The sequence below is a fragment of the Aythya ferina genome (genome assembly GCF_964211825.1).
Source record: "Aythya ferina genome assembly, chromosome: 3".
NCBI classification, from domain to species: Eukaryota; Metazoa; Chordata; class Aves; order Anseriformes; family Anatidae; genus Aythya; species Aythya ferina.
In genome coordinates, this window is record NC_140298.1 from 78,306,611 (window position 1) to 78,331,543 (window position 24,933).

At 35.1% G+C, this 24,933-nt stretch overlaps 1 protein-coding gene across 3 annotated transcripts in view; it reads left to right on the top strand.

Annotated features, from left to right (window-relative positions):
* Positions 1 to 24,933, top strand: part of NKAIN2 (sodium/potassium transporting ATPase interacting 2) — a gene marked incomplete at its 3' end in the record, with an annotated part of 590,593 nt that overhangs the window by 259,265 nt on the left and 306,395 nt on the right. For all 3 annotated transcript variants that reach the window (XM_084514224.1, XM_084514225.1, XM_084514226.1), the window contains exon 2: positions 5,715 to 5,852. In XM_084514224.1, coding sequence (XP_084370350.1) covers positions 5,715 to 5,852 — 138 coding nt within the window. The remainder of the gene's footprint in view (positions 1 to 5,714; positions 5,853 to 24,933) is intronic.

A 24,933-nucleotide genomic window follows, 5' to 3' on the forward strand; every position in this document is an offset into this window, starting at 1 on the left:
TTTTCTTTTTCTTTTTTTTTTTTTTTTTTCTTTCCCACCTGTTCACACAGAGGGTAACTCTTTTAGGGAAGAACTTTGAAGACAGGGATTTGATGTTGTTGTTCAAGTCACTGGTTCTCCATGTATGTATAGTGGAGTCTAAATGCTTATAAATCATGAATTTAATACCCTGAAGATATGTTCAGTGCACAGTAAATCAGTTTTATTTAAACCAACTGTCAGTTTCACCAGCTAGATTCTTTCTTATTTTCATGTCATGAGTAATAACAACTGAAGTGTTATTTAGATAACAGTTCTGCTTCTTATTACTGCATAACCAAAAACCTACTGTAGAAAGCTTGTATTTACTTTATTATTATTATTATTACTATTATTATTTATTATGATTATTACTGTGTTCAGTTAGAGAAGTCAGCAGCTGAGTCTTCAAATACTCTCTGTACCTGTGGAGAGCCCTGTTGTCCTCAGTAAGGTCACTGCAGAAATCCACTTGTACACAATATGATGGAGGGATGTGGTCCTATACAGAATTTTTAAAAACCATGATTACCTTCTTATCAGGTACCATGAAGGCCTATTCCTTCTCTCAGCAGTATCACACAGATTAAGGACAGGGACTTAGTACTATATATTTGATTCCTTTAAGGACAAGTGGAAATAATTCCTTGTTGATTTTTACTTGAATTATCTGCACTTCTCATGCTTGTTTTTTTTTTTTTTTTTTTTAATTAAATTAAATTAAATTAAATTTAAATTTATTTATTGTGCTGAGAGCACCATTGTGTCCATAGCTCTTCTCAGAAATTCATTTTAGTTTTGACTTTCTTCCCTCAAAACTATTTTTTTTTCTTTCCCTGCTCTCTTGCCATAAAAGACTTGACTTACATGCACCTGCACACTTGCAGATGTACATATTTTGTAGGGACTTGACTTTGAAAATGTTATTCTGGTTTTGCTCAGTAAGTCTAGTGGATCCATTGCATAACTGGGTCCTCTGTCTCAGGATACTATCAGGATAGTATCAAGAAATTTTGATGAAAATCTAATTTAACCTCTCTAAGGAATAGTGCAAAGCATGTTTTCTGCCTCAAAATTATGGAAGTGCACAGGAGAGTTAGCTAGGGACACTGTGTGTGGTTCAGTTAGGCTTTAACATTGCAGTGCTCTAGTACTACATAGGCCCAAAGTACCTCTATTTATTGGTTCTCTTTTTAACTTTATATGCCATACAACAAAGAACTTAGAATCACTGCAAAACAGTATGTCTAACTCAACAACACAAGCAAATGGTAAGAAGCTGTGGGCATCTAATGCAACGCAGTTGAGCTAAGGCTGAAGGAGTTGCTGATTATGGTATAATTTCAGTAACTCATTCTTCACCTGCACCAGTCATGAAATAAAGCACAGTTGTGTGGTTCTTCTTCGCCAGGAGTTAAGCTAAAACTCTTTTCATCCATTGGGGTGAGAGCCTGGCACCATAAATCAGATGGCAAAACCATCAGTTGAGAGAGAGACTGCTCCAGGCCTTACTCATTCTGGGTGCCTCTGAGCTGTGTGCACTGTTCAGGAGAGCTGGCTGGCAGAAACCATGCAGACCTGCTTGTGTGCATGTGTGCCTGAGTGTACTTTAATTGATATCAGTGCAAACTTCTGAATCTATATCATTGTGATGTAGTGGTGGTTGAGTTTCTTCTCCAGGAGCTTTGTGAGGAAAAGCATTTTGTCATTTTTCCTTTTAGAGTTTGTGTTATAAATCATCTTTTGAATGGTTTCTCCTTTGTGGTTCCTGTCTGAAATTTTACTCCAATCATATACTTTAAGAATTGTCTCAAAACGGTTTTCTTTATCCCCTGGAAATTCAATTCTTTAGATCCCTCAGGGTCAGTTACACTGTTAACCTATTAACAACCAGCTTCTGAATCTGGAAACAGTTTGAGCTATTCCAACTTGACAGCATACAGGCTGATTCTGTTTTGTATACATTTTAAAAATAGTTAGCAGAAGCCTGGAAAAAGTAATGCATTAGCAGAAATGGTTCACGGTAAATACGCTTAACTCTTCTGTGATTAGATAAAAAAATGTCAACGATATTTTATCTATGTTGAAGCCTACGATGATTTGATGATTTGGTGGATGTTTATTTACTAACATTAGGAACTGAGACTCCATAACCCTATGTTTTGGGTTCCTTGTATTATTAAAATGGAATTGAATTACTTTTTTTTTTTTTTTTTTTTTTTCCATAGTCTAATTTTTCATCCAAGCATCCTCTTTCCTGTTATCATTTTAAGCTTTGGATTCCAGAACAACAAGAAAGAAAGCGGGCCATTCTCTCCATTCCTAAACTTTAAATATGAGTATTTCTTTCTCAGTTCTTTCCTCTATCTTTGAAGCATGCTTGAAACATCATTAAACATTTACAGTTAGTTGATCTCATCTGGAGAAATAAGTACAGTTATTTAAACATTTTTTAAAAAAAGTTTTCAAAGTAAAAATGTCCTTTCAAATGGAGGTTTATATTTTTGATTGCTATGTGAGGAAATCTCTCAAGATTCTGTCATCTGTGGAAGAGGAGGAAGCCACGTAATACGGTTTTTAATAGATTTTGTCCGTACTTTGTCCTACTTTTCCCCTTTTAGAAACACAAAAATAGATAGACCCAATGACATTTTTTGAGTAAATGCATGTCATAAGTCCATATTGTTTTTCTGTTTTGTTTATTTGTTTAGTTATTTTTCTTTCTTCCACCTTTGTCTCTTCAGGCAGTGAGAACAAAGCTCTAGCACTGTCCTATACTTTCCATTTGATAAATCTGTGATGCATCTTTCTGTGGTGGTCTGATCTTCTAAGGAACAGCAGCTGCATTTCAGCAGCATTTTATCTCTGTGCACCCTACCAGAACACTGCTGTTTCACATCTCTAGCAGTCCCAGTGCACAGCTGATGCTTTAGAATGACAGGATCAAGTCTAATAGTCTGCCTATGGCAAGCATGAGGTAGATACAGACACAGAGATGGTGCAGATTCATCTCCTTGTTTTGCGTAGCTAATATTTACCACCTGCTTTGCATGTCCTGTTTTCCATCAGCAGGACACAATATCCTGCATGGGAAGACAGGCTACTCCAGTAAACGCCCTCACTTGACATTTCAACATGACCACAATCTAAGGGGAATGATTGCTTAGTTCAGAAGACCATAAAAAAAAAAAAAAAAAAAAAAAAAAAAAAGGCAAAAAAGTGGCATGTGGGAAGTGGGGAAGTGCCAATTTCACACAGAACAGTCAGTTTGTCTCTCACTATAAAACCAAAATGGAACAAAACAAAACATGCTTGATGCATGATAATGCAGCTTCCTTTTAACCTAAACTTGCAGCAGAAATATTTGGCTTTCTATTATTTTATATAGTTAACTACCACACTGCAATTTTCCTCTATAGTTGGTATCCTTAGCTGTATGATTTCCTACTAGTTGAATGATTTGCCTCATCCTAGTATTTTTTTGCTTGCTGAATCCCTACTGTTACTGTACTAGATGCTTATACAGTCTACTGCCTTACTATTCTTATTTACTTACTTTACTTACTTTACTATTCTTATTTACTCTTTGTTCAACTGATGAAAATAAGAGCTCTTTGCTCAGAGTGAACATTTTCCCTTTGTTACCTGTTTAACAGTGCTTAAGGTGTAGCAGGTCTTTTGCTGATACAGCTAATGGAATTCACATAGACCTCTGCAACATTGTTTTATGCTGCATGTTGGTCTTTTCTGCATAAATGACTATGTTAATAGTCAAGGAAGTAATTTTTAATGATAAACTTAGAAGCATAAGGAGAGGACTTCATGAAGTTCATAATTTGAAGCTTGACCTTCCTTTTATTTCTTTTATTTCTTTTATTTCTTTTTCACCATTTTCACTATTGGAATATAATGCCCTGGAATTCTGTGAACTGTTCTATGAATTTGCTTTGCTAGAGACAGGTTTAGGATAGCACAAATCAGTTCATTAAGATCTTGGACGGTGTAAAACCAGGATCTCTTTGTGTCAATAAAACTGTAACATAAAATGCTAGGCAAAATACCAAGACTGGTTATAAGCTGGATGCACTGTATGAAAGGAATCTTTTTTTTTATAGAGGAATTGAGTGATCAACATTAATCCCTGAACTTTCAAATGGGCTTGAAATTCAAAATGACATGTCTTCCCCCAGGTTATTTTGAGAATCCCTATCTTAAAGTGCAACATATGACAGTAAGCATTATATAATTAACATTCTACATTTGCATTGCTGGTGCAAGTGTAGGCTGTCTTTTCAATGGCTAACCTTAGTCAATTTCAAAAAGAAAATGTTGGTGTGACAGTGGACTCCAGCATTAAAGTTAAAAAACTGTCCTGTAGCTATATCATTCATGAACAATGGCAAAAAGTAGTTAATTATTTATTTAGTATTTGATTTCAGAAGGTGTTATCTTTTAAATGTGTGGAGTGTGTAACAGATACATCTAAATCAATTAATCCAGTGTGTAAACTGAGGAAATAGCCTCCTGTCATTTAATGAAGCTTTATAAAGAAACAGTCTGTTTTTTTGTTTGTTTTTTTGTTTTGTTTTGTTTTTTCTTTTGTGTGTTTTATTATGATTATTATGATGATGATTATTATATACATTTTCATGAAACTCACCTGCTCATTTCTATTTAGTAAAATTGTTGGAATAGTACCAAAGAAACTACTTACCCTTTCTGCCTAAATTCACTTTACTTTTATATTGCTTTCTACTCTTCACATCAATATTTCTCAGATCAAAAAACATCATTCTGCCTATGGATTGGTGTGCAGTGCTATATTTTGCTTTAATGTCTGAGCACAACTTAATTCAAATAAGCACACCTGCTATTTGAATTCTGAAATGTTTCCTACCTAGAGTATTAGAAATGCAGTTTTTCTACTTTCTGATATATCTGTTTGGAATGGTATTACTTGAAAACAGGCTTCAACAGCCCAAGATTGTACCATATTTTTTTTTTTAATTGTTTTAATTTTTTTTAAGAAGTATCTAGAGTCTTGGGTAACAGCTTATACTTGAGTTGTTTGTGACAGTGGGAGGTGAACTAGTGTCATTATCAATAGAATCAGATCAAAAAGTTGTATGATTTTGGATACAAGTAAAAGGCCATTGACAGGATGACTAGAGACTAGGATAACTAGGGGAAGGAGGGAGGGAGCAGGAAGTGGGGTAATAATAAAAGCAAAGAGAGAGGAGTAGACTGAAGGATGATATCTGTAGATGGAAGCAAAGTTGCTGTGAAGAGGTCATAAACCCAGCACTTATTTTCAACACCAGTATATTACACATTTCAGCACCCTAGGACATTATAACATTTGCTGGTGTATATAACAAAAAGTTTATGTTTCTCCACCTGTAAACATAACATCCTAGTGAACAGTTTAGTATCTTGATAGAATTGGCCGCATGAATACTTTAGCTTACTGAATATAACTCGGTAAACTGTCAGTAAGAAATGCAGCTTTCATTAAAACAAGAAAGTAAAACATTGCAAACTCATTTCATTGTACTGCTGACAGAAGTATGCATGTGTATATATCTAAATATATATTTAAACTTAGGGCAAAAACCTTGACTAGGGGATAGGGCAATGTCCTTTAAGATGGTTTTTGGTGTGTTCTAATCTATTCATTTTTTGCTTTTTAATCACAGGTTTCTGTGCTCGAGAGGCAGATATTTGACTTCCTTGGTTATCAGTGGGCACCCATCTTGGCAAATTTTATACACATTATTGTAGTCATACTTGGCTTATTTGGAACCATCCAGTATAGACCTCGTTACATAACAGGAGTGAGTATTTCATTTTATTTATTTATTTTGATGTGCATGTTAAAAAAAAAAAAAAGAAAAAAAAAAGTTCCAAACCGCATTGCTTATAAAAGAAATAGAAATCTTATTTTGTTTTCACTTCTGTAGTATGTTACATTCACTCATTACACTTCTGAGGTACCTGCAGTAATTAAATGGTAACTACCTGCAACAGTTGAAAGTCAAGAGGAAAATACGAGTTTTGAAGAAGTGAATAGTTTTCCTAGATGCATCAGATCTCCACAGCAGCTCCATCATTCATTATAATTATTCATTATTTTATTATTCATCATTGATGGAGTGTCTACCTGTTATGTGTATCCCTCCTAGAAATTATAGTACAAGTTCAAAAATAAAGTATGAGAGTATGGTGAGAAATGTGTTTATGATAGTTAAAGACTGAGGGGTCTGGGATAAAAAATAAGAATATGGACCTTTATATTTTTAATCCAATTCTTTTCTTATTTAGCCTCTCACACAAAGACTCAGTGTTGCTATACTCACTGGTATAATACAGTATTAATGAAATCCTCATTTCATCAGATTTTGTTGTTGTTGTTGTTGTTGTTGTTGTTGTTGTTGTTGTTGTTTTCCCTGATCTACAGTTCTATAAAGACAGGACAAAAAATTTCAAAGACAGGACAAAAAATTTCAAATTATTACTCAGAACACCTTTTGTTAGACATAGATTTGTATAACAATATTTCTATCTAAATTGACTGCTAATTCAGTTAAGGCTTGTTATATGTTTCAGAGACAGACAACAGACCAAAAGATTTGCTTGTGTGCTATCATATTTTCATGACAATGAGTAAATAGTTTAAGTCCACTGAATCCATACCTTCTTCTGCAAAGCCTGTTATAGAGTTTCGTTATATAACAGCCACCACTCAGGAGATGGAAAGGTTTCTCTTTCGCCCTGTGCTACCATCCATAGTCCAGTAGTGTGACATTAACAGCAATACATTAATATTTGTGTCTGTGTTTCTATTTCTGTGATTTGCTATATGCAGAAAATGTGTGCCCACAGGTACAATATATTCATGCATACCCATGTAAATTAATATAATCAAAAACATAGACTACAAACACTGAAAAAAAAAAAAATTGCAAGTCTGAAATATTTTGAGTGTGTCCTTCAGTTAACAACTCTAGGAGTTATGTGAATGTTAACTGGAGTTTTCTTCCATTTCTAGTGCTATGACTAGTCCAAAATACTTGGAAAAACAAAAAAATCAAGCAAGTGCCAGTTAAGCATAAACAACAAAAATACCATCCTAAGACTATAGGCAAATGAGGAAAAATGCGCTAAAGAAAAAAAGAAGAAAAAAAAGAAAAAAAAAAGCAAGCTAGATTTAAATGCCCTTTTCAACAGGAGTACAGAGAATTAATTGTTACAATGATGAGTATACTGTGAATGGGGAGCCTTATAAATAGGTACTGCTCACATGTGCTTCTGGATGTTGCCATTTGTATCACACCATCCTACTTATTTTCACACCTATCTTTTCTTAGAGCTCCCCCCTCACTATGTAGACTATCCAGTTTTGTGAGTTTCTCTCCCTGCATCTTGTCATGGAACTAATCTAAGATAAATTTGTTAGTCTTGCTCAGATTTCATAATAGAAACCTGAATCTGCTATCTATCACAGGCTGATTAGGTAAGGAAACTGACAAAACTTTCATTCCTTATTAGTCAGCTCAACAGATGACTGCTTTGATTGTTTTCATTACTGCTGTCTTTGGAGATTATCTTAAAGTCAGTATGAGGGAAATTTAACCAATCATTTGGAGGAAGAGTTAATGGGACTGCATCCTTTTTTTTTCATTTTTAATGGGCCCTGAATAGGCACCTTGTTCAAACTGGACAAAACTCAGTGGCATCATCTGACATGAAGAATAAAGTTGTGAATGGAAAGGCAAGAATAAAGATTAAGACAACAGCTTTTAAACCCACAAAGATGTAGCTATGATGTTTTCCAGCGAGTAGATACAAAAACTCAGACTTCAAGTGATTCTGCAAGGGTCTATCTGCCTAGAGTGAACCCTGTAGGACCCTTAATCCACAGTCACATTAGTACCTTGAGTAAAGATTACTTCAATAAGACCACAATAAAATTCCTCTTTCACTGTGCGTGCTTCTAAAGGATATCACAAAAAATATTTTCCAGAGATTGTGAATCATAGGTTAAAGAGGGCAGGGAGGTTTTAAGATGAGATTTCAAGAAATGATTCAGCAGCTTAGGGAGAAGAGGAAATAAGTTTTAGACAGATGAGACACCACAAGTGACAGAGTGTCCTTGAACCTACGGGGAAATTTAGAATTGGGTGAGAAGGGAATAGATGACTGTGTGGTTTCAGGCCTTGGAAAATAGTTCAAATAGCTTGGGACGCAGAAGTTTTGGTGTACGAGGAGGACTAGAAAATGAAATTTAATATAACTAGATGGGTTAATCTGAATATAGGTTTGGAAATAACACATTTGTTTTTATTTGAAACTTAAACCATTAACCAGTATGCCACTGATTGATTCAGGGAGTAAAACATATCTTCTAAAGATGGGAAAAAGATAGAACTATCTAGATAGAAATAGCTTTTCAAAAGATAATAATTAAGTAAACTTTCGCGTGTCCATGTAAATTATAATGATAATCTAGTTTATCTAATGATAAAAGAACTACTTAACAATACTATGCTGAAACTTTGAGATAGGGATTTCAGTAGGAACAAAGATTAGCCAGTGGAATGACTGAAACTTAAATGCATTTTTTAGCAGTGTTGTAGTAAGATTGGGCTATGCAAATTCCTGAGGGGTGTACTGGGTCTGGCTGTTAACTTTCCCTGCAGCAGCCCATACAGTACTGTGCTCTGCGCTTGTATATAGAACAGCTGTGGTATCACACCAGTGTTATGTCTTCTGCTGAGCAGTGCTGGCACAGCATCAGGACTCTCTCTAACCCTCCTAGGGAGTGGGCAAAAAGTGAGAAAGGAACATCACCAAGGCGTCTGACATAAACCAACCAAAGGGATATTCCATACCATATGATGCACTACTCAGCAATAAAAGGTGGAAAAAGGAAGAAGAGGGGAGGACTGGGCTCTCGTTGTGAAAGCGTCTGTTCTCTCGAACACTGGCTACATGCGTTGAGGCCCTGCTTCAAGGACATGGTCAAGTATCACTCGTTTGTGGGAAGTAGAGAATAATTTCTTTCCTCTGCACTTCCACAGAGCCTTTACTTGTTTTGGTTTGTTGTGTGTGTGTTTTTTTGTTGTTGTTGTTGTTTTTTTTTTTGTTTGTTTGTTTGTTTTCCCTTTTCCCCTTTCCATTTTTTTTTCCTTTAGTTAAAATATTTAATTAATAATAATCTTTCCTTAATAATTATTTTTCTCTTTAATTAAATTATCCTTATCTCAAATTGTGAATTGTTCTTTCCTTTACTTCTTCCCCTCCTCTTCTAAGGAGGGAGAGTGAGAGAGCGGTTGTGGTGGAGTTCAGCTGTCTAGCACAGTAAAACCACCACAAGGGGTAATACCAATGCAAATTACTAAGGGTTGTGGAAAGAAGTGGTGCTCTTCACCAGGGCAGGGCTCTGACTCAGGCTCAGTTTCTGCCAGTTCCTCTATAGATGGATTACAGCTGTGCTGAGATGCTCAGCACATATTCCTCACTCTACTATGTGTTGAAAGAAGAATAAGGGAATAGCACAGAATGAACTCATGTGTCCTGATTCCTGCTTCATGGGAAAGCTTAGTAATCACATTCTACTGTTTTCTTAAAATTCCTAGAAATCATTCTCAGAATGCATAAGGAGGACTGAAAACCCCATTTCTGTTGAGTGTTACCATCTTCTTCAAACAGTGGAATCCACCTGACCAGTGAAGCACACCCTGTGGTATTCCAGTATCAGAGTGGTACCACTTTACAATAAGTACTTTGTTTATTCACTACTGTTCAAAGAAGATAAAGGAATATATAAAGGAGCTCAGCAGTGACATAAAGAGATAAAGAAAAACTTTGAAATTAATTATGAAATATAAGAATTTCAGGAAAGTCATGCCTGGTGTGTTACAATGGACAGTTACAGACTCTTCAGAAGGGATAGGTGGGGCAGGTGAGGCACTCACCTAGAGGGTGGCACTCTGTGTAACAGAGGCACTGGACTATATGGAACTTGCAGGTGACAATGCAGTTGGGAGCCTCTGGGTAAGGATTAAGGGACAAGCAAATAAAGGGGATGTGGTTATGGGAGTCTACTGTAGACCACCCAGCCAGGATGAGGACACCAATTAATTATTCTTTAAGGAACTGAGAGAGACGTATAGATTAGTTGCCCTTGTCCTTACTTCAACCTTCCAGATGTCAGCTGGAAACATCACAGAGCTGAGACAAGCAGGTCCAGGAAATTCCTGAAGCACCTTGATGATAACTTCTTGGTAGAGGTACTATGACAGCCAACTAGGAAAGGTGCCCTCCTAGATCTGTTGCTTGTAAACAGGGAGTGTCTTGTGAGTGAAGCGGTGATAGGTGGTTGCCTTGGCCAAAGTGACCATGAAGTAGTTGAGTTTAAAACGTTTAGTGACAGGAGGAAAACTTCCACCAAAACTTCAACCCTAGACTAGGGGAGAGCAGACTTCAGACTGCTCATGGAACTAATTAGTGAGGTCTCCTGGGAAACTGTTTTTTAAAGATATTAGTGCTGATTGTTTTTTAAGTACAACCTCCTAAGAGCACAGGAACAGGTAATTCCAAAATGTTGGAAGTTAAACAGGAGGGGCAGAAGGCCAGCCTGACTAAGCAGGGATCTTCTTCAAGAGCTTAGGCAGAAAAAGACAGTATATGGTCTCTGGAAGCAAGATCAAATGACATGGGAGGACTACAGGGATGCTGCCCACCTTTTCAGGGAGAGAGTTTGTGTGGATAAGGCTAAATTAGTGTTAAAGCTGGCCAGTAGTGTGGGTGCAATAAAAAGGGATTTTTAAAACATGTTAATAGGAAAAGGAGGACCAGAGCAAGCATTGGTCTAATATTTGATGAGGATAGGCACCTAACAAACAGGGACATAGAAAAAGCAGAGATGTTTAATGCATTTTTCACCTCTGTCTTCAACACCAGTGATGGGCTCTGGGAGCCCAGCTTCCCTAAGTTTGAGGACCATGACTGTAGGAATGACAAACTCCCAGTCAACCCCTAACTTATGTGGGATTTCCTGCTCCATCTGGATGCATATAAATTTATGGGGTCTGATGGGATTTTGGTGGCTTTACCTTGCTAAGCAGCTGAACTCCACCACAATGGCTCTCTCACTCCCCCTCCTCAGAAGAGGAGAGGAAGAAGAAAAAGAAAGAAGCAACTCATGAGTTAAGATAAGGATAATTTAATTAAAGGAAAAATAATTGTTAAGGGAAAATTATTATTAATAAGTAATTTAACTAAAGGGAAAATGAAAAACAAACAAAAAAAGGGTGTGTGGAAGCACAGAGTAAAAAAATTACTCTCTACTTCCCATCAATGAGTGATGCTTGACCACCTCCTTGAAGCAGGGCCTCAACACGCATAGCGGCTCTTCAGGAGGACAGACATTTTCATGAGAGCCCACTCTCCTTCTTTTTCCACCTTTTATTGCTGAGTATGACATCATATGGTATAGAATATCCCTTTGGTTGGTTTAGGTCAACTACCCTGGTGATGTACCTTCCTCACTTTTTGCCCACCCCAATCCTGCTGGTTCTGGGGGGATTAGAGGGAGTCCTGATGCTGTGCCAGTATTGTTTGAAAGTAGACACAACACTGGCATGATACCAATTGTGTTCTAGCTGCAAGTGCAGAACACTTTATGGGCTGCTGCAGGGAAAGTTAACTTCATCCCTGCCAGACCCAGTACAGGGGTACTCAGAGAGCTGGCTGATGTCATTGTGGGACCTCTCAATTAATTTCAATGGTCTTGAGAATCTGAAGAGGTCCTAGTGGACTGGAAGCTGGCAAGTGTTGTCCCAGTTTTCAGGAAGGGCAAGAAAGAAGATCCTGGTGATTATAGGCCTATCAGTCTCACTTTAGTGTGTGGTAAAATTATGGAGAAGATTATTCTGAGAGTTACTGAAAAACACCTTAAGTGTTCTTGTAATGACCCATTCATCACAGTGGACATCGGCTGTGTATGTAGAAAAAATTATGGAGTGGACAACAACATTACTAACATTTTCTCAGTGATTAATTTATTCTGTTCTAGTATTTCCTTCTCTTAGACATAATAGTTAAAAATAGCAAGCGTCATAGCTGTGCACAAGAAGCTACTACAGACCACAATATACTAGGAGAAAAGAGCAAGGATATCAGTTTGACACAAAGCAAATTTGAAATCCTTATGAACAAAAAGAATCTGGTACAGGATAATATCTGGTCACATTAAGTCTGGGAGAAAAGGATTGATTATTATTGGTACATTACTTAACACGTAATTGCTGATGTATATTAAAAAAGAGGAGGAGGCAATTACCTTATGTCTGAGACTTCTTGCAGCAGCATCAAGTCTGCGAAACTGTTAGGCCCCAGAGTGCAGCTGTGTTAATGTATGCCTTTTTGAAATCTAGTCAGAATCAAGGACTTCAACACCCTTAGTGGTATCTACTTAATGCACTTTATGAGAAATAGCCCTGAATCCATCATGTCTGTTTTGGAAGTTTATGGTTATATGTTGAAATTTATTATGCTCTATGTTTCTAATGTTCAAAGAAGTGCATGAAAGTGCGCATCAGTTCGTCTGTCATACGTACATGTCACAATACCATCAAACAACATCAACCATGTTACAGTAAAGTGTAAAACAAAGAAAGAATATCAGGGACGCTGCAGTTCTGGAACCATGTACTGTCATCTGCTTCTTTGAATTTTAAAGATGGGCTTCAGTATAGTTAATTATTGGCCAGGTTTTTTGTTGAAATAATATTTCAGGAATTTCTGCTAAATCGTGTAAAAGAATCAGTTTTCATTTTTTTTTTTTTTTTGGTTTGTTTGTTTGTTTGTTTTCCTTGATGGAACAGTTATTTAAAAGATTTAAGAGATTTAAATTAAAAAAAAAAAAAAAAAGTAAGCTGATTCTTATATTCAACACTTTAAAAAAAAAAAAAACAGTACTGAGATTAATTTATTTTATTGATCTAATCCAATTAATAATCCAATTAATATTCCAGATACTTGTTTTATTTAAAACAAGAAAGTGCCTATACTCAAGCTCAGTACAGGAATTATATATATAGAAAAAGATATATTATAATATATTATAAAAAGATATATTATAATATATTATAATAAATTATATATATATAGAAAGAAGATATATATATATCTTCTTTCTTTAAAACTGTTATATGAAACTGTAAATATAAAACTGTTATATATATATATATGTAACTATAAAACTGTTATATATATGTATTAAACAGGTTTATATGTATACATACATATATTTATATATATACACATATATATAAACCTATTTAATAAGGAGGACAATTAAATGAATTAAGGCTGTAAGGCTGGTCAGCATGTAAGCTACAAAGCTTTTGAAGTCTATAAAGTCATATTCCTACCTGAACCTGCTCTCTTTAAAGGGGTTCCTCAGGAAGTAGTCCATTCTGAGACAAATAGTTCAACAATTCATCTTAATTTTACCTCTGTGATAGTTTACTGTGTTGCAACTAAAATGTAGATATATTTATAGATTGAGGCACGTAGTCAGACAAAATATTTGTGTACTCTGCACAACTTTTCTGAGCAAGTGATTATTTGTAGACATAAGTAATGATCTTCTGCATAATCATTTTGAGCTAATGCTCAATAATAATAATACCATTAAGGCAACGTGGACCTTGAATATTTTAGTAGCAGCTTTATCTATTGGCTGTCACAGGAAACTGTGAATCATGATGATACTGGTTCTGTTTCAAAATGTGCTATTGGAAAGATATTTTGTTTGCTAACATGTCATTCAAGAACACAAAATGATATTCTTCAGTTTGGTCCTTGATTCAGTAGTTTGACATGGATAATAATTAATGTGAGGATGTTTTGTTTTGTTTTCTGTACTCTGTATCCTTGCACCTTCAGTGTGTTCCGTTACTGAATATGATGTTGCCAATATTCAACATAAGTTTGTGATAATTTTAATTTTAATATTAGTAACGAAATAGCTATATGAAGAAATAGGTATTCAATCTACTTTATCTTTCTAAGAAGATCAGCTTGCCATTTCTTATTCAAATGTCTTTGAAAAAAAAAAAAAAAACCTGTCATTTCTTTTACAAAATTTTCTTAGGATATTCTGTCAGTATATTTACTAAAATCTTCGTTGAATGCTAATCACAAAGCAGGTTGAACAAGACTGAAGTAAATCCACTTAAAAATGGAAATAGTACTTGTTGGAAACATTATCCATGAAGTCCTCAGCGTAAAGTTTCCAGGGTTTAGAGGTTTCTATCAAGTTAAAAATATCATGAAGCAAGTTATCTGATTTGTGTTGTGCAACTTAAAGACCAGATCAAAACAAGGAACTGTATGACAACAGAAGCTTAATTCCATGTATTTCCAGAGGTACTCCAAATGTACTCCCAGCTGAAAAAGGGAAGAAGAAAAAAAAAAAAAAAAAAAAAAGGCAAAAGAAAGCACCAAAAGAGAAAGATGACAAAATAGTAAATACTTTGAGATACTCATCCAGTAGTTTCAAGTCACAGTAATGCACACTACCAGCACATTTTCCATCAGAAAGATAAAAAAGATTCAGAAGATACCAAGTATATCAGATCAAGGAGAAGACAGCATTCCAAAAACTGGTATTTATGGAAAGCTCTGACTGTATCTAAATAGAAAAAATGCTAGATCAGGTAAATCTTTAATGAAATAGTCACTCAGTCCTTAGTCAATTTATTCATGATGTGGTTGATTAAAAATTAGTCACATAGAAAGTTCAGCTGAGAGTAAATCAAATGAGTTTGTTAAAAAATAATTATCTTTGAGTCATTAAATAATAGTGACTATGATATTTGTGGTCACTGTGTCTTATGACATACCAAGAATTAAGCATTTATTACTAATCTTCATCTTGGTGAGAAAGGGGAATAAAAATTTTATCATAGGTTAGAAACCTCAGTTTCAAAAACTCAGTTCTAAAACTTAAAAGGAGGCAAGAAAAGCAGGAACAGCATAGTCATATAGCTAGATAGTAGAGACTATTAACGAAAGTAAACATCTTCGTGAGAGTTTTCCTGATGAAATAAACTAAAAAAGAAAATGACTACAATAATACAGCATACAATTGTATAAAAATAAGAAAAAGCTTTGAAGAGCAAAGTGTATGAGCAAGAGTATGAAGACAGAGAAAAAAAGTACAGAATAAAAATCGAAAATTTGAAAGAGCACTAGTAAACCTTCAAAATTGGTATTGCAGAAGCATTTGTGGGACACTCCAGGTAAAGCTCCAAATCATAACATGAATTAAGACTATTACAGTGCTGGGGAATCCACTTTGACCCCAAATTAACCCCAAATTTCATTCATGGTTTCATTTTCATTATGCTAGATAAATCAATGAAGCACTGGTATTTTATGGTATAGTAATTACTGCATAGGGGCACTTTCATCAAATGCTTTCCGTGCCATGAATAGCAACATGAATTCTCCTTAGCACCTTCTGTGATAAGTCTTCAATATCTTTAACATTCTTTGCATTACAATGTTTATACTAAATACTTTGAGGGATGCTTACCATTTGTCGAAGCTCACCTTGTTAAAAACATCCTTTGTTATGGTCACCTTTTTAGCTGTCCTCTTTCAGTTCTCATCAGTTTGCTGAAATATCTCTCTATTCAGAAATGTGTTCTGACATGCCTGGAAGGAGGACATTGAATTTTTTGCTTGAAAATTATTCAAAATATTACTGATAAGAATTTGGATATTACAGGAGGGAAGAGTTTGGAGATTCTGTTTGTATTCTGTCATTTCACTACTATAAATTTATTCTATAGGAATTATTTCTGTAAATTTTGTTAACTGCTATTTTATTAGAGTTTTGCTCACTTCTAGCAAATGCTGTGAAAAAATCGTTAAGGATGTAAGTAAAAGACTGCCCTTTGGACTTTAAACAACATCTGCTGAAAGAGTTTTCAATTCACAGGGAAGTATGCCATTTAATAGAGTGCTTTTTGCTGCTGTTGTGTTAAAAGATTAGACTTTATTATGTTGTGGATTTAAATGTGCTTTCATTTATACTTAAAAGGACAGGCTCAGCAGTTTACTTTTGAAACAGAATCTAGCCTACTTTCTGGTAGGGGCAGGAAGGTGAAGGAAGTAGAAGTTAGTGAATATCTGGCAAGTGTCATCACTGTAGGGGTTCAACTAGTCCAAATTTTGAGTCTGATGCCTTGCACATATACAGAACTTGAACAAAGAAAACCATAAGTATTCCAGTGGGCAAAAAGTCATTCTTTCTTTATGTGTATTAGTTAGTTTACTGATGGGATATTGAATAACAGTTTGAAACAAATGGGCTGATTTTTAATTTGATAATTGCTCCAGAAAACTTGTCTAGGCCTAGATGACACTGGGCCTTTTATTCTGACTTCTCCTTTTAGAAAAAAAAAAAAAAATACAATTGATTCTTCATCAAATATTATGTCAGAGAATCTTTTCCAATATAATACTATACAGAGTGCAGAAATCATGACTGGATGAAAGTAGATGAAAAAAGGTAGTCTATATTAAATGTCTGTGGCATTTTCTGCCTTTTTTGGCTTTGGACTTCAAAATTTTTGTAGTAATTAGAAAAAATGCTACACTATATATATATATTTGTCATAGATAGAAAATTGTCTTAGCAAGGTTTGATTACTTTCATGTGTTCTCTTTACTGGAACACATTTGGGCATTAGGCATAGAGTAAAGAAGAAGAAGGATTAGATTACTCCAGAAGGAGTAATCTAAAGAAAATTATGAAATGGAAATTTCTTCTGTGATCAGAAGACCTTACCCAACTTCTTCTTAAGAAAGTGTAACATATTCTGTCAAGAATAAAGAGTATTAAAGAGTATCCAGACCATTAGTCTGCCAGCTCTGGGGAAGCACAGTGGAGAAAAAAAAAAAGAAAAAAAAAAAGAAAAAAAAATCTGTTTATCAGACAAAAACCAGGGAATAAAATGAAACAATCCCAGTTAAGAGTTCCCAGCTCTCTGATTCCTCTAAGTTTTTAATAGAACATCACTCTCTCAGAAGTTCCCTACTGTCAGAAAACAAGAGTTATAAGGAGAAAAAGTGTACCAGCCCTCTGGAGATTCATGGTAGATAATTAAATGAGAAGCTCTCAGACTTCAAGAGGCTTGTTAAATAGTGAACATTTTGAAAACACAATAAATTCTTCTCACTTATTTGAACATGAGACATCTTCTATCAGGTTCTTGAAGAACCTGAATCCAATGCATCTTGAAAGTGAATTGGGGATCTTTTCAGAAACTATTGTGAAAGACACTCTGGAAAAACTCCAGGACAGAGTTTACTTCAACAACAGTTCTGCTCAGAGTTTGTCTTTCAGACTGATATGAATTTGTGTTAATTTTCGGAGTCTGATTTAGCTTTTCCATTAAAGTAATTTCTATAAAATTTCCATTTTAAAGATACTTGGCTAATACTGTTTTGAAACTGATATATTAATGGAGTATTAGAAGATGAAAAAATATAATTTTTATTATATAATGAAGTACAGCATTAAATTCCAGTAAATTTTAGGCAGAACATGTTCAGTGCATAATTCTGTCTGATATTTTGAATTTAAATCCTTAATTATGATATTCATAACAGGTTTAATTGGTTCAGAATTCAGCTATATTCTTCCTTTCCTAATGCTTTTATCCTCTTTTAATAAATGGTATTCACATTTTAAAAGGTGGCCATTCAAAATGTCTGTCTCTCATCCACTCCAAAGGAAAGGAAAATAGCTTTCCAGGGAGTCTCCATTGAGGAGTTACAGTTCCCTGTAGAACTGCTAATAATATACAACAAATATGTTATTTTTCTTTTAATTCAAAGCAGAAAGCTCACTAACAGCATCCCTGGAAAGATGCCAACACATGAAGTTCCTCTATATTTTATCTTCTCTTTCTTTAGAATATAAATCCTCTGGTTTGTCAGTATAATCACAAGTGTGTTTTACTCTACAGATGTATATATCTATATATATGTATATACATATGTATATATGTATATATATATATATGTATGTATCTACAGATACATATATAAAACAAGCAACCCTCCTTTCTGTTAAACTAATGTCTAATTGGCACTTTGTAGTTGAAACACTATAAAAGAAATGAAGAATGAATAACTTAGCTGATAATGTATTTAACAGATACGCAAAGGAAGAGATTAGAGAGAAAATCCATGGGTTTTGCTACTGCTATCTAAACTGTAGTTGTAAGAATTAAAATTCTCTCAAACATCCGGTAGTTCTGGCCAACTAAAGGTAATTAAAAATCAAGCAAGTATAAGGTAGTTTCCACTGCTCTGAGATGACCTCTATAGTTCAGTGCCAAATACTTCTCTTTAGAGTAAAGAGAGTTCCTTATATTTCCCACAGTTGCTGCACTTCCTATGCATTGTTAATTTGTATTTTTTCCAGCTGACATATATCAGTTAATGCTGACATTTGCTTGTTGAAGAAGCTATACCTCTCTCTTTTTAACTTGCATGTGTTTGTAGCATGCAGTCCTTGGAGTATCTTCCCACCTCAGAGCTTTTAATGTCTCTGTTCCTGTACCACACTACTGAAGTAGGGAAGTAGTCCCCCACACTGCTTTACAAAATCAGAACTGAAACACAGAAAGACAGACATTTTCTCAGTACCAGAGGAAAGGCTGTGACATATCAACATGTGAATCCATTTTTCTCAAGTCTCAGTATATCCTGCAAACCAAGAGATGCCCCAAATTCTCTGCAAAGCCTAAAAATAAAGATTGAGATCTCAGCTACTTAACCTTGTGGAGCACTTCTGTAAGAAAAACGAATAATAAAACACTTTTTGGATAGTATACCTCCCACCAAGGGAAAAGCCTACAGATGCCTCAAGCTCTCATTGTGATAACTCTTTTGTCAGACTCAGTGGCTATTACGATAGCAGCTGGAACCTATAGCTGCACTCCTTCCAGGAAGAGATTAATATGTTTTAATTAACAGCTTATACCACAATCAGATAAACATTAGAAAAGAAATGGAAACTGCCTTGGGTCCAAACCACAGATCCAAGTCTCACATTCCTCTGCTCTGCAGCCTCTCCTTGCAACAGACTGCAGGTTCAGAGCCTGCTCTGAGCACAGCTGTGTAGCTCTGTTGCTGCTCCCCTTTCTATTCATCTATTCATCTTCTTCTGCACATCTGTTTACCTCTTCCTCTGTTCCCTTCACTTTAATTCAGTCACTAATATCTCAGATATATTTAAGGAGTCATTGTACTGCATGTAGCTAAAACTAAGCTGTCTATTCCACATTTTCAGCTTGAAGTCTGAATTAAAGTACTTACCAATACATTGCCTTGAAACACAGTTCTTGTTTTGGCCAACCGATTATGGCTTAGGTAATTTGATTTAGTCTTTTCAAGCAATCTCAGTCATTCAAGCACAGCTGACTCAAGTCAGTCATTTCAAATCCCTACGCAGTACCTGCCAGTCCTTTTTTATCCCTTTTTTTTTTTTTTTTTTTTTCCTAAGATTATTTTTTTTAGGCAATGTGCCTGATTCTGTTCTTTTGTGAGTTTCATTGTCATCCTGAGGTTATGCTTCAGGAAAGGTGCATTGAGATTCACATAGAGCTGTACTATCCCATTCATTTACAAATCAGCACTTCCAGTTTTGAGAGAAGATGAAGATGATTTTCTATAGTCATATTCCAAAAGTGGCCTTTTTTTGCCTTCCAAACAAGAACCTACATAAAAAGTTTTCTATGAATCTTCTCATGAATCTTCATTGCAGAACTTCAGAGATGTTTCTCACTTCCCATCTGTATGTATCTTTTTTCAATTTTTAATGTTTTTATAATGGTTTTCAGCTGCTGAAGCTCAAAAAAAAAAAAAAAAAAAAAAAGATACACCACTCTTGCAAGCTTTTCCTGTTGTCATGAGTATCATCACCAATGAAGATACATTTTCTGGCTGACTCTGAAAGTCAAAATAAACAATGAGTAGAGCTGTAAAATGCACTACTAAAGATGTTCAAAAATCTCCTTATTTCCATACTTTAGCTGTCCAGGGCACTATTTGTTTGCAGATTGTAACTGTGAGTTAATGGTGTATATTTGGGTATAGATGCTAGTACCACATACATTCTTGTTGGAAAAACTTAAGTATAAATAATAAATAAATTTAAAATAGTAAAGATGTAGAGAGCAGCACTTCATACTCTATAAAACTCAACAGATAAAATTTGACTTAAATATTTCTCTAAGGACAGTGCTTTTCATATCAATATATATTTTACTTCTAAATAACTCTAGTAGAGTAACACTGTAGTTTTACAAGTAAGCAATTCCCCAGTTTGAGCTACTAATGATGCTGCTGCTCAGTTTGGTTCCTAGGCTTTCTAAAGTGTCTCAGCTATTTCCAATAGTACCTTTGGGTAGATTTTTTTTTTTTTTTTTTTCCTGCACAGCTCTGCAGCTGTTTTGATTTCAGGATCACTTTTGGGTGAGTGCAGACATAAACAGCTTTGGTTTTCATGCTTCTATATTCTGCCAATAAGCCACTTAGAGATTCTTTGATGCTTCCACTCTGCGACTAATGGGTGTTTTGTTTGCTTCTCTTTGCTTTAAGGGTCAAACAAAAATTTACATGTGGTTGTGGTGAGTTGGCTGTCCAACCAGGAAAAAAATGTAAATGTAAAATAAAAATATAATTTAAATATAAAAGTTTGTCAAACATAATTACAGAGTTTTCCAAGTTATTTAAATGACCAGCTTTGGTGAGAGCCTGGGTGTTGATCCTTGGACAGTTTTTGTTAAAGAACAGCATTCTTTAATGCATAAGCAATGACAATTACTTCATCCATGTTTTCTTTCTTAAATTTTCAAAATAGGTGAAAAATCTGAAAGTAAAATCATGAATTTTAAGGTAACATCGTTTACGTTAACTGTTTACTGTTAAAACATTTCAGGCATTTCTAGTCTAGATACAAAGTAATCTCCAAAACTTTTCTATTGTGTACAGAAACCAAAGTTACTAATAACCTGTTGCACTGTCCACTCTGAATATTTCACCCTAATTATGCGTCTTCATAAAGTGTAAGTTGCTGTTTCAAATTTAATGTTAAAAATGTGTGTCACTGCTTTTACTTACGAATTTGTTTTATCACTCAGTGCTATTATGTTCTGTGAAACAAAAAGCAATTTCTGTCCTTAGTCTTGTTGAAATGCAATTTTTCAAATCTGTTGTTTATAATTTGAAATATTTGTGGTGATCCAAAAAGGCACAAAAGTTCAGGGTTCTTACTGTGAAGTTAAATAAATTTTGAATTTTGTCTTGATGCATTCTTTTATAAAATTTCAAATCCTATTTCTGTCCTGAGAGACTTACCATTATAATAAGTTTAATTAACAGCCATATTGGTATTTTGTTATCTGTATGTCTTAGGTTAATCAACAGCAATCTGCCCTCATAAAGATGTTGTTGTTAAATTCACTTAAGTATAGACACAATGTGAATAAGCAGACTTTTGTGATAGGTGTCTATTTCTAAAATATATTTCTGTCAGAAGTTTCTTTGGGTGCAAATGACTTAACCATTCAGTAACTGAATTCTATCAGAACTGATCCTATAATATCCACAGTTTAATTCATGTCCAGAAAAATTCTGATAATGGGTATTGCTCAATGGTCTATACATTTCAGTTCATAATCACTAATAAACAAAATTTTGTGTATTTTTCTGAGACATAAAGCTGATTATTTAGCTTGATTCAAAGTACTACACGGGAGTGAGATTTACCATAGAATTTCAGGAATCAAAATTTTAATTTAGCAGGTGCAATCTCTAATCAAAATGCAAAAATATATGTTGTTGAAGAAAATGTAAAATGGAAGCAAAACAGTCTTCTCTGGCTTTTTCACGAGGGAAAAGAAAAAAAAGAAGATCCACATGTTGTTGACTAAAATACCTCTAAATGTATTCTTAGGTACCTAAGAAAAGATACAGTGTGCACAGCTGTAAATAGGCAATTCCATGATTGCAGAGATTTAACCCATAAAAATACAGTAACCACACTACAGACATAAGCATCAAAACCAAATATTTATTTTCTCTATCTCAGGTATGATGTGAGAAATAATAATTAATGTAAGCTGGAGGTTATAATAAGTTAAATTATATGGATGCAATATCTGAAGCACAGGCACTGAGTACTGGGTCTGGCTGGAATGTTAACTTTCTCGGCAGCAGCCCATACAGTGCCGTACTCTGTACTTGTAGCTGGAACAGCAGTGTTATCACACCAGTGTTGTGTCTACTGCTGAGCAGCAGTGGCACAGCACTGGGCCTTTCTCTAACCCTCCTAGGGAGTGGGCAAAAAGTGAGGAGAGAAACATCACTAGGGCAGCTGACCTAAACCAATCAAAGGGATATTCCATGCCATGTGATGTCACACTCAGCAATAAAAGGTGGAAACAGGAAGAAGAGGGGTGGGGTGGGCTCTCGTTGGGAAACTGTTGGTCCTCCTCTCAAACACTGGCTGCGTGCGTTGAGGCCTTGCTTCAAGGACATGGTCAATCATCGCTCATTTGTGGGAAGTAGAGAGTAATTTCTTTCCTCTGCATTTCCATATAGCCTTCATTTATTTTGTTTGTTTGTTTTCCTCCCTTCTTTTTATTTTTCCTTTTCCCCTCCCTTTTCCCCTTTCCCTTTTTATTTCCCCTTAGTTAAATTGTTTAGTTCATGGTAGTCTTTATTTAATTATTATAATTATTTCCCTTTAATTAAATTATCCTTATCTCAACCCGTGAGTTGTTCTTTGCTTTACTTCTCCCCTTCCTCATCTAAAGGAGGGGGAGTGAGAGAGCGGTTGTGGGGTTTAGCTGCCCAGCACGGTAAAACCACCACACACTGGCATCCTTTTTGGAGAATAAGTTTGTATATTAGATAAAATAAAAACTAGTTTTGTTTTCTTCTTAGTCTGCCTATTTCTTTGGCGTAATTACTACTTCCTAGTGCTAGGTCATTCCCTGCTAATTTACTGTGAACCATGTTTAGTCAGGGTGTTGTACATGTTGAACTTGACTGATTCTAGTTCCTTATCTGAATATAGCTTGGTATATATTCCAACCAAACAGACTCCCAAAGTTTTACTTGTACATATTCAGACCGTTAAAGCTATGTTGATAAAATGAGACCCAAATTTTGGTTATGAGAGATCTGGAGTATTCCATTCAGAGACTCTGAAGGAGCTAAAGGTACATGAGCAGTATGTTGACCTGACACTATTTTTGAACAAGTTGCTCAACAGTAAAATAGGTATTTTCCCATTGTTTGAATGACAAATTATTTCAGACTGATTCGGATGTTCAATATCAACTTTAATATCTGGCAACTACCCAGGCTTACTCCAATCAATGTAGGGATTTGTTTTCACTACCCAGAAGCAGTGAAACTAACATCTATTATTAGTGATTAGCATTTGCTTACATTAGCCTCTCTATGAAATGCAAGTACAGATAGTAATCTTTCAGGCTGCAGTCAACCATGAGTCTATCTTATGAGAAAAATAAAGTAGCTCACATTCACTAACATTTTTCAATTGTTTTGTGGTTATTGTTTGAAGCCCAATTTTATTTAAGTGTTCAGTTGTGGTTCTTTTTGTTTGTTTGTTTGTTTGTTGTTCCCTTTTTATTTATTTATTTATTTATTTTCTCCACTACACTTAGAAAACAAAGTGTCAAATTGCATTTTACATAATGGGAAAATTTCTTTCTGGGCAGCTCTATTAAGTATTGTTTGAGGGATTTTTTTTTTTTTATTACTATTTTTCATTTTTTATTTTAGTGAAGTCTTAGACTAAGTAACTGTAACCTTTAATGCTTCCCATCTCATTTAAATCTATCAAAGTAGTCACAGTTAGACTCTGCTATTACTTGAATGGGAGGACAGTTTGCATTTCTTTACAGTATAACCTTTATCATGAGGGAGTCCAAAAATCAGATATATAAGCCCTCTCCCTGTAGGGGTTGACTCTTAGGGAATAATCTATCATCTATCTCTCTGTCTATTTCATATAATCCATTTAAAACTTCATGGTGAATGGTGAGTGCTGGATGTTGATAGCAGTTGTATTAAGCCTGCCAGGAATATTCATGTATATGATTGCGAATAGTTCTGTGTTTCATTTCTCTGCTATTTGGAACTAGTTCTATTAAATTGTTGGTAAACAGGTACACTTATGAAGCTTTACTTCTGAAGTTAAATATGGAAAGAAAAGGATTTTTCAGAACTCAGGGTTATTAGAATATTGTTTACATTCTTGTTCAAAGGTCCACACACTGGGATTAGTTATTGGCTTAGCATAGACAAGCCATGATATTTTCTTATCAAAGAGCACATAACATATACATACGATATGATTGGATCATAGCATAACTGTTTAAATTAATTTAATTATTTAATTAATTGGTCGACCAAAATATTAATTTAATTAAGCAAATGTTTCCCTACATGTGTTTGGGTCTGGAGTATAAGTCTTATCAGGAGCGCCTGAGGGTTCTGGGGTTGTTCAGCCTGGAGAAGAGGAGGCTCAGGGGTAACCTTATCGCACTATACAGGTACCTTAAAGGAGGCTGTAGTGAGGTGGGGATTGGTCTGTTTTCCCACGTGTCTGGTGACAGGACGAGGGGGAAGGGGCTCAAGTTGCACCAGGTGAGGTTTAGGTTGGATATGAGGAAGAACTTCTTTACCGAAAGGGTTGTTAGGCATTGGAATGGGCTGCCCAGGGCAGTGGTTGAGTCACCATCCCTGGAGGTCTTTAAAAGACGTTTAGATGTAGAGCTTAGTGAT